The 11,150-nt window shown below is 46.5% G+C and overlaps 1 protein-coding gene across 1 annotated transcript in view; it reads right to left on the bottom strand.

The window, feature by feature from the left end:
* The window catches only part of LOC139404682 (ELKS/Rab6-interacting/CAST family member 1-like), a 424,291-nt gene that overhangs the window by 255,830 nt on the left and 157,311 nt on the right, over positions 1-11,150 (bottom strand). Inside the window, exon 14 of the mRNA XM_071147289.1 lies at positions 4,983-5,123. Coding sequence (XP_071003390.1) covers positions 4,983-5,123 — 141 coding nt within the window. The remainder of the gene's footprint in view (positions 1-4,982; positions 5,124-11,150) is intronic.

Below are 11,150 nucleotides of genomic sequence, written 5' to 3'. Positions count from 1 at the left end.
AGAAAAAGATGACAAGAAATAGAGAGAGTAAAAAATGATGGAGATACAGTAGGAATGATTAAAGAAATGAGAGGAGAGGATAACAGGAAGAGAAGAGGAGAGGAGAACAGGAAGAGAGGAGGAGAGGAGAACAGGAAGAGAAGAGGAGATGAGCACAGAAAGAGAGGAGAGGAGAACAGGAAGAGAGGAGGAGAGGAGAACAGGAAGAGAGGAGGAGAGGAGAACAGGAAGAGAGGAGGAGAGGAGAACAGGAAGAGAGGAGGAGAAGAGAACAGGAAGAGAGGAGGAGAGGAGAACAGGAAGAGAAGAGGAGAACAGAAAGTGAGGAGAGGAGAACAGGAAGAGAGGAGGAGAGGAGAACAGGAAGATAGGAGGAGAGGAGAACAGGAAGAGAGGATGAGAGAAAAACAGAAAGAGAGGAGAACAGGAAGAGAGGAGGAGAGGAGAACAGAAAGAGAGGAGAGGAGAACAGGAAGAGAGGAGGAGAGGAGAACAGAAAGAGAGGAGAACAGGAAGAGAGGAGGAGAGGAGAACAGTTAGAGACGAGGAAGAGAGGAGAGGAGAACAGGAAGAGAGGATGAGAGGAGAACAGTTAGAGACGAGGAAGAGAGGAGAGGAGAACAGGAAGAGAAGAGGAGAAGAGGAAAGGAGAACAGGAAAAGAAGAGGAGGAGAGGAGAACTGGAAGAGAGGAAATGGAAAGGAAGACACAATGACATGAGAAACAGGAGGAGATGAAAGTGAATCAACATTGACACTTTAAGGACAGGAGGGAGAGTCAGGAGTCTGATCACAGACACCACACACACACATTACAGCATGATTGACAGACTAGTCCCAGAATTGAGTGTCATTCCACTGGCAGGATGAGTAGGGGATCTGTCAGTGGCTGTCTTCTCCACTCGACATCACAACGCTGGCTCACACGCTACTTCCGGCGCCGACAGAGATGGCCGCCTCGCTTCGCGTTCCTAGGAAACTATGCAGTTTTTTGTTTTTTTACGTGTTATTTCTTACATTAGTACCCCAGGTCATCTTAGGTTTCATTACATACAGTCGAGAAGAACTACTGAATATAAGATCAGCATCAACTCACCATCAGTACGACCAAGAATATGTTTTTCGCGACGCGGATCCTGTGTTCTGCCTTACAAACAGGACAACGGAGTGGATCCTATGCAGCGACCCAAAAAAACGACTCCGAAAGAGAGGGAAACGAGGCGGTCTTCTGGTCAGACTCCGGAGACGGGCACAGCGCGCACCACTCCCTAGCATTCTTCTTGCCAATGTCCAGTCTCTTGACAACAAGGTTGATGAAATCCGAGCAAGGGTAGCATTCCAGAGGGACATCAGAGACTGTAACGTTCTTTGCTTCACGGAAACGTGGCTTACTGGAGAGACGCAATCCGAAGCGGTGCAGCCAACAGGTTTCTCCACGCATCGCGCAGACAGGAAAAAACATCTTTCTGGTAAAAAGAGGGGCGGGGGCGTATGCCTTATGACTAACGTGACATGGTGCGATGAAAGAAACATACAGGAACTCAAATCCTTCTGTTCACCTGATTTAGAATTCCTCACAATCAAATGTAGACCGCATTATCTACCAAGAGAATTCTCTTCGATTATAATCACAGCCGTATATATCCCCCCCCAAGCAGACACATCGATGGCTCTGAACGAACTTTATTTAACTCTCTGCAAACTGGAAACAATTTATCCGGAGGCTGCATTCATTGTAGCTGGGGATTTTAACAAGGCTAATCTGAAAACAAGACTCCCCAAATTTTATCAGCATATCGATTGCGCAACCAGGGGAGGAAAGACCTTGGACCATTGTTACTCTAACTTCCGCGACGCATATAAGGCCCTGCCCCGCCCCCCTTTCGGAAAAGCTGACCACGACTCCATTTTGTTGATCCCTGCCTACAGACAGAAACTAAAACAAGAGGCTCCCACGCTGAGGTCTGTCCAACGTTGGTCCGACCAAGCTGACTCCACACTCCAAGACTGCTTCCATCACGTGGACTGGGAGATGTTTCGTATTGCGTCAGATAACAACATTGACGAATACGCTGATTCGGTGTGCGAGTTCATTAGAACGTGCGTTGAAGATGTCGTTCCCATAGCAACGATTAAAACATTCCCTAACCAGAAACCGTGGATTGATGGCAGCATTCGTGTGAAACTGAAAGCGCGAACCACTGCTTTTAATCAGGGCAAGGTGTCTGGTAACATGACCGAATACAAACAGTGCAGCTATTCCCTCCGCAAGGCTATCAAACAAGCTAAGCGCCAGTACAGAGACAAAGTAGAATCTCAATTCAACGGCTCAGACACAAGAGGCATGTGGCAGGGTCTACAGTCAATCACGGACTACAGGAAGAAACCCAGCCCAGTCACGGACCAGGATGTCTTGCTCCCAGGCAGACTAAATAACTTTTTTGCCCGCTTTGAGGACAATACAGTGCCACTGACACGGCCTGCAACGAAAACATGCGGTCTCTCCTTCACTGCAGCCGAGGTGAGTAAGACATTTAAACGTGTTAACCCTCGCAAGGCTGCAGGCCCAGATGGCATCCCCAGCCGCGCCCTCAGAGCATGCGCAGACCAGCTGGCCGGTGTGTTTACGGACATATTCAATCAATCCCTATACCAGTCTGCTGTTCCCACATGCTTCAAGAGGGCCACCATTGTTCCTGTTCCCAAGAAAGCTAAGGTAACTGAGCTAAATGACTACCGCCCCGTAGCACTCACATCCGTCATCATGAAGTGCTTTGAGAGACTAGTCAAGGACCATATCACCTCCACCCTACCTGACACCCTAGACCCACTCCAATTTGCTTACCGCCCAAATAGGTCCACAGACGATGCAATCTCAACCACACTGCACACTGCCCTAACCCATCTGGACAAGAGGAATACCTATGTGAGAATGCTGTTCATCGACTACAGCTCGGCATTCAACACCATAGTACCCTCCAAGCTCGTCATCAAGCTCGAGACCCTGGGTCTCGACCCCGCCCTGTGCAACTGGGTACTGGACTTCCTGACGGGCCGCCCCCAGGTGGTGAGGGTAGGCAACAACATCTCCTCCCCGCTGATCCTCAACACTGGGGCCCCACAAGGTTGCGTTCTGAGCCCTCTCCTGTACTCCCTGTTCACCCACGACTGCGTGGCCACGCACGCCTCCAACTCAATCATCAAGTTTGCGGACGACACAACAGTGGTAGGCTTGATTACCAACAACGATGAGACGGCCTACAGGGAGGAGGTGAGGGCCCTCGGAGTGTGGTGTCAGGAAAACAACCTCACACTCAACGTCAACAAAACTAAGGAGATGATTGTGGACTTCAGGAAACAGCAGAGGGAACACCCCCCTATCCACATCGATGGAACAGTAGTGGAGAGGGTAGCAAGTTTTAAGTTCCTCGGCATACACATCACAGACAAACTGAATTGGTCCACTCACACAGACAGCATCGTGAAGAAGGCGCAGCAGCGCCTCTTCAACCTCAGGAGGCTGAAGAAATTCGGCTTGTCACCAAAAGCACTCACAAACTTCTACAGATGCACAATCGAGAGCATCCTGGCGGGCTGTATCACCGCCTGGTATGGCAACTGCACCGCCCTCAACCGTAAGGCTCTCCAGAGGGTAGTGAGGTCTGCACAACGCATCACCGGGGGCAAACTACCTGCCCTCCAGGACACCTACACCACCCGATGTCACAGGAAGGCCATAAAGATCATCAAGGACATCAACCACCCGAGCCACTGCCTGTTCACCCCGCTATCATCCAGAAGGCGAGGTCAGTACAGGTGCATCAAAGCTGGGACCGAGAGACTGAAAAACAGCTTCTATCTCAAGGCCATCAGACTGTTAAACAGCCACCACTAACACTGAGTGGCTGCTGCCAACACACTGACACTGACTCAACTCCAGCCACTTTAATAATGGGAATTGATGGGAAATGATGTAAATATATCACTAGCCACTTTAAACAATGCTACCTTATATAAATGTTACTTAACCTACATTATTCATCTCATACGCATACCTATATACTGTACTCTATATCATCGACGGTATCCTTATGTAATACATGTATCACTAGCCACTTTATACTATACTATGCCACTTTGTTTACATACTCATCTCATTTGTACATACTGTACCCGATACCATCTACTGTATCTTGCCTATGCTGCTCTGTACCATCACTCATTCATATATCCTTATGTACATATTCTTTATCCCCTTACACTGTGTACAAGACAGTAGTTTTGGAATTGTTAGTTAGATTACTTGTTATTACTGCATTGTCGGAACTAGAAGCACAAGCATTTCGCTACACTCGCATTAACATCTGCTAACCATGTGTATGTGACAAATAAAATTTGATTTGATTTGATTTGATTTTTTGATTTGGACAGGTCTCGTAAAGGACTGGGGCCATAGCTAAGAACTGGTCTGAGAGCAGTTTGAAGGCTGTGCAGTTGAATGGGGCAGGCTGGTGTCTTCATCTAAGATCTGACTGCGTGACTCGACATCACATAACAGGCAGGATAACTGATTGCACAGGTCTACTGAGAGGCATTATACTGATCCTAATGCTATGGGGCGACTATAGAGTTGATTGGGACAAGGCTAAGAACTGACCTGAAAGCAGTCTGAGACCTGTGAGTGAAGTTGAATGGGGTAGAGACATGGAGTAGGGTTAATAGCTGATCTCAGTGGAAGTTCATTGGAAGATTGACTGCAACAGGGCTGGGGAGTGAGGTTAGTAAGAACTGACCTCAGTTCAGTGTAAGGCCATGTCATTGACTGCAACAGGGATGGGGAGTAAGGCTAGTAAGGACTGACCTCAGTTCAGTGTAAGGCCATGTCATTGACTGCAACAGGGCTGGGGAGTAAGGCTAGTAAGGACTGATCTCAGTTCAGTGATACAGCAGGTGGTTTTATTAAAGGGTGAGAAAAAAGATGACCTTCTTGAGTTGGTTCTCCATCTTGATGAACTCGTCTTTCCTCTGTTCCAGAGACATCTCCAGACTCTTCAGTTTAGAGTCCTTCTTCAGACCGGAGGAGACCAGGGACGAAGCATGTTCCTTAAGGTCTAACAGGTTGGTCTGGGAGGGGGGAGGGAGGGAGGGAGGGAGAGGGGGGGAGGGAGGGGGGGAGGGAGAGGGGGGGAGAGAGGGAGGGAGGGAGGGAGGAGAGAGGGAGGGGGGAGAGGCAGGGAGGGAGGGAGGGAGGGGGGGAGAGAGGGAGGGAGGGAGGGGGGGAGGGAGAGGGGGGAGAGAGGGAGGGAGGGGGGCGAGGGGGGGAGAGGGAGGGAGGGAGGGGGGGAGGGAGAGGGGAGAGGCAGGGAGGGAGGGAGGGAGGGAGGGAGGGAGGGAGGGAGGGGGGGGGAGAGGGAGGGAGGGAGGGAAGAGAGGGAGGGAGGGAGGGAGGGAGGGGAGAGAGGGAGGGAGGGAGAGGGGGGGAGAGAGGGAGGGAGGGAGGGGAGAGGGGGGGAGGGAGGGAGGGAGGGAGGGAGGGAGGGAGGGAGGGAGGGAGGGAGGGAGGGACAAAGACGGAAAGAGAAAATAAAAAGTCTAAAGTAATTCAAAGGACAAAGTGTTATTCAAGCTTCCAGTTACATTCTCTGAGTGGAATACAAAGTTAATGTTCAATTAAGAACAAATCAATGCTAACTTGATGGGCTAGAAACATGTCGTGGCAACCACACACACACACACACACACACACCTCTCTTCTGTCCTATCGCTCACTGTCACGGACAATAAGCCCATCCTGTCAGGGTAACAGGAAGGCCCCAAATGTCTTTCCCATCGTTCCATAACCCATCATTCAGTAGGGCGACATGGGAACATGGCGGGGTTGGAGTAAGCATCACGCTGCCTGGTGGAGCAGCAGATACTGACCTCCATCATGACACCATATCCTCTACCTCGCTCTACCTCTCTCTCTACCTCTCTCTACCTCTCTCTACCTCTCTCTACCTCACTCTACCTCTCTCTCTACCTCTCTCTACCTCTCTCTACCTCTCTCTACCTCGCTCTACCTCTCTCTACCTCTCTCTACCTCGCTCTACCTCTCTCTCTACCTCTCTCTACCTCTCTCTACCTCTCTCTACCTCACTCTACCTAACTCTCTACCTCGCTCTACCTCTCTCTACCTCTCTCTCTCTACCTCTCTCTCTACCTCTCTCTACCTCTCTCTACCTCTCTCTACCTCACTCTACCTCACTCTACCTCTCTCTCTACCTCTCTCTACCTCTCTCTACCTCTCTCTACCTCGCTCTACCTCTCTCTACCTCTCTCTACCTCGCTCTACCTCTCTCTCTACCTCTCTCTACCTCTCTCTACCTCTCTCTACCTCACTCTACCTAACTCTCTACCTCGCTCTACCTCTCTCTACCTCTCTCTCTCTACCTCGCTCTACCTCTCTCTACCTCTCTCTACCTCTCTCTACCTCGCTCTACCTCTCTCTACCTCTCTCTCTACCTCTCTACCTCTCTCTACCGCTCTCTCTCTACCTCTCTCTACCTCTCTCTCTACCTCTCTCTACCTCTCTCTCTACCTCTCTCTCTCTACCTCGCTCTACCTCTCTCTCTCTACCTCTCTCTACCTCTCTCTACCTCTCTCTACCTCGCTCTACCTCTCTCTACCTCTCTCTCTACCTCTCTACCTCTCTCTACCGCTCTCTCTCTACCTCTCTCTCTCTACCTCTCTCTCTCTACCTCTCTCTCTACCTCTATCTACCTCTCTTTCTCTCTCTCTACCTCTCTTTCTCTATCTCTACATCTCTCTCTCTACCTCTCTCTCTCTACCTCTCTCTCTCTCTCTCTCTCTACCTCTCTCTCTACCTCTCTCTCTACCTCTCTACCTCTCTCTACCGCTCTCTCTCTACCTCTCTCTCTCTACCTCTCTCTCTCTACCTCTATCTACCTCTCTTTCTCTCTCTCTACCTCTCTTTCTCTATCTCTACATCTCTCTCTACCTCTCTCTCTCTACCTCTCTCTCTCACTACGTCTCTCTTTCTCTCTCCCTCTCTCTGTCTCTCTCTGTCTCTCTCTGTCTCTCGCTCTCTAATTCAATTTAAGGGCTTTGTTAGCATGGGAAACATCTCTCTCTCTCCCTCCCTCCCTCCCTCCACAATACAGAACAGTCTGATCACGTCTCCATGTTTCTCCATGTTCTGATCCACAATCCAAATACACAGCCTTCCATCCACGAAGAACTGTTTCCTGTCTTTCTTTTTACCCTCTCTCTCTCTCTCTTCCAGAGAGTGAGAGAGAGAGAGAGAGTGAGAGAGAGAGAAAGAGAAAGTGAGAGAGAGAGAAAGAGAAAGAAAGAGAGAGAGAGACAGAGAGACAGAGACAGAGAGAGAAAGAAAGAGAGAGAGAGAGACAGACAGAGAGAGGGTCGAGTTGGGTTAGAAAAACACTGCTTTCTGGCTTGTTGTCCAGTCTTTATGATTGCTTTGCAGAGGAGAGGGAGAACAGAGGGACGGGAGAAGGAGAGAAGCTTGTGAAAGTTCCTTGATGCTAACACGCCACGTATTGTAAGGCAGTCTGGGAGACAAGCATTTAGGTCACTGGGGTGGATTACATTATGAATCAGAATCAAACATATATGACAACCTGCCTTCAGAGGAGCTTAAACATTTATCCACAAACAGATTCAGACCAACGAGCCGAGCCCACAGATACAGTTGAAGTCGGAAGTTTACATACACCTTAGCCAAATATATTTAAACTCAGTTTTTACCATTTCTGACATTTAACCCTATTAAAATTCCCTGACTTAGGTCAGTTAGGATCACCACTTTATTTTAAGAATGTGAAATGTCAGAATAATAGTAGGAAAGAATGATTGATTTCATCTTATATATCTTTCATTTTGCCATGATGTCAAGCAAAGTGGCACTGAGTTTGAAGGTAGGCCTTGAAATACATCCACAGGTTCACCTCCAATTGACTCAAATGATGTCAACTAGCTGTTTAAAGGCACAGTCAACTTAGTGTATGTAAACTTCTGACCCACTGGAATTGTGATACAGTGAATTATAAGTGAAATAATCTGTCTCTAAACAATTGTTGGAAAAATTACTTGTGGCATGCACAAAGTAGATGTCCTAACCGACTTTCCAAAACTATAGTTTGTTAACAAGAAATTTGTGGATTGGTTTAAAACATGTGTTTTAATGACTCCAACCAAAGTGTATGTAACCTTCCGACTTCAACTGTACCTACACCTGGATGAGAAGGAGAGAAGAGAGTGATGGGGTGGTTTAAAGAGATATGAAGTGGGTGAGAGGGGTGAGGGGCAGAGATCAGCTGGGAGAGGACTCCATGGAGAGAGGTGAGAAATGGTTGTAAGAAAGGCAAACTGGAGGCTAAAGTATGTTGGTACAGCTGGATGTTATAGTATGTTGGTAGTTGGATGTTATAGTGTGTTGGTACAGCTGGATGTTATAGTATGTTGGTAGCTGGATGTTATAGTATGTTGGTAGCTGGATGTTATAGTGTGTTGGTACAGCTGGATGTTATAGTGTGTTGGTAGCTGGATGTTATAGTGTGTTGGTAGCTGGATGTTATAGTATGTTGGTAGCTGGATGTTATAGTGTGTTGGTACAGCTGGATGTTATAGTGTGTTGGTACAGCTGGATGTTATAGTGTGTTGGTAGCTGGATGTTATAGTATGTTGGTAGCTGGATGTTATAGTGTGTTGGTAGCTGGATGTTATAGTATGTTGGTAGCTGGATGTTATAGTGTGTTGGTACAGCTGGATGTTATAGTGTGTTGGTAGCTGGATGTTATAGTGTGTTGGTACAGCTGGATGTTATAGTGTGTTGGTACAGCTGGATGTTATAGTGTGTTGGTACAGCTGGATGTTATAGTGTGTTGGTAGCTGGATGTTATAGTATGTTGGTAGCTGGATGTTATAGTATGTTGGTAGTTGGATGTTATAGTGTGTTGGTAGCTGGATGTTATAGTGTGTTGGTACAGCTGGATGTTATAGTATGTTGGTAGTTGGATGTTATAGTGTGTTGGTAGCTGGATGTTATAGTGTGTTGGTAGCTGGATGTTATAGTATGTTGGTAGCTGGATGTTATAGTGTGTTGGTACAGCTGGATGTTATAGTATGTTGGTAGTTGGATGTTATAGTGTGTTGGTAGTTGGATGTTATAGTGTGTTGGTACAGCTGGATGTTATAGTGTGTTGGTAGCTGGATGTTATAGTATGTTGGTAGCTGGATGTTATAGTGTGTTGGTACAGCTGGATGTTATAGTGTGTTGGTAGCTGGATGTTATAGTATGTTGGTACAGCTGGATGTTATAGTGTGTTGGTACAGCTGGATGTTATAGTGTGTTGGTACAGCTGGATGTTATAGTGTGTTGGTACAGCTGGATGTTATAGTGTGTTGGTACAGCTGGATGTTATAGTATGTTGGTAGCTGGATGTTATAGTATGTTGGTAGCTGGATGTTATAGTGTGTTGGTACAGCTGGATGTTATAGTATGTTGGTAGCTGGATGTTATAGTGTGTTGGTACAGCTGGGTGTTATAGTATGTTGGTGGCTGGATGTTATAGTATGTTGGTAGCTGGATGTTATAGTATGTTGGTAGCTGGATGTTATAGTGTGTTGATACAGCTGGATGTTATAGTGTGTTGGTAGCTGGATGTTATAGTATGTTGGTAGCTGGATGTTATAGTGTGTTGGTAGCTGGATGTTATAGTGTGTTGGTACAGCTGGATGTTATAGTATGTTGGTAGTTGGATGTTATAGTGTGTTGGTAGCTGGATGTTATAGTGTGTTGGTAGCTGGATGTTATAGTATGTTGGTAGCTGGATGTTACAGTGTGTTGGTACAGCTGGATGTTATAGTATGTTGGTAGTTGGATGTTATAGTGTGTTGGTACAGCTGGATGTTATAGTGTGTTGGTACAGCTGGATGTTAGAGTGTGTTGGTACAGCTGGATGTTATAGTGCGTTGGTACAGCTGGATGTTATAGTGTGTTGGTACAGCTGGATGTTATAGTGTGTTGGTAGCTGGATGTTATAGTGTGTTGGTACAGCTGGATGTTATAGTATGTTGGTAGTTGGATGTTATAGTGTGTTGGTACAGCTGGATGTTATAGTATGTTGGTAGCTGGATGTTATAGTATGTTGGTAGCTGGATGTTATAGTGTGTTGGTACAGCTGGATGTTATAGTGTGTTGGTACAGCTGGGTGTTATAGTGTGTTGGTACAGCTGGGTGTTATAGTATGTTGGTAGCTGGATGTTATAGTATGTTGGTAGCTGGATGTTATAGTATGTTGGTAGCTGGATGTTATAGTATGTTGGTAGCTGGATGTTATAGTGTGTTGATACAGCTGGATGTTATAGTATGTTGATACAGCTGGATGTTATAGTATGTTGATACAGCTGGATGTTATAGTATGTTTTTAGCTGGATGTTATAGTATGTTGGTAGCTGGATGTTATAGTGTGTTGATACAGCTGGATGTTATAGTATGTTGGTAGCTGGATGTTATAGTATGTTGGTAGCTGGATGTTATAGTATGTTGGTACAGTTGGATGTTATAGTATGTTGGTACAGCTGGGTGTTATAGTATGTTGATACAGCTGGATGTTATAGTATGTTGGTACAGCTGGGTGTTATAGTATGTTGGTAGCTGGATGTTATAGTATGTTGGTAGCTGGATGTTATAGTATGTTGGTAGCTGGATGTTATAGTATGTTGGTAGCTGGATGTTATAGTGTGTTGGTAGCTGGATGTTATAGTATGTTGGTAGCTGGATGTTATAGTATGTTGGTACAGTTGGATGTTATAGTATGTTGGTACAGCTGGATGTTATAGTATGTTGGTAGCTGGATGTTATAGTATGTTGGTAGCTGGATGTTATAGTGTGTTGGTACAGCTGGAGAAGGGAAGTGGCTTGGTAGCTGGATGTTATAGTATGTTGGTAGCTGGATGTTATAGTATGTTGGTACAGCTGGAGAAGGGAAGTGGCTTGGTAGCTGGATGTTATAGTATGTTGGTAGCTGGATGTTATAGTATGTTGGTACAGTTGGATGTTATAGTATGTTGGTACAGCTGGATGTTATAGTATGTTGGTAGCTGGATGTTATAGTATGTTGGTAG

This window comes from Oncorhynchus clarkii, unplaced genomic scaffold, assembly GCF_045791955.1.
Source record: "Oncorhynchus clarkii lewisi isolate Uvic-CL-2024 unplaced genomic scaffold, UVic_Ocla_1.0 unplaced_contig_9009_pilon_pilon, whole genome shotgun sequence".
Taxonomy (NCBI): Eukaryota; Metazoa; Chordata; class Actinopteri; order Salmoniformes; family Salmonidae; genus Oncorhynchus; species Oncorhynchus clarkii.
This window is presented reverse-complemented; position numbering and strand designations above follow the sequence as displayed.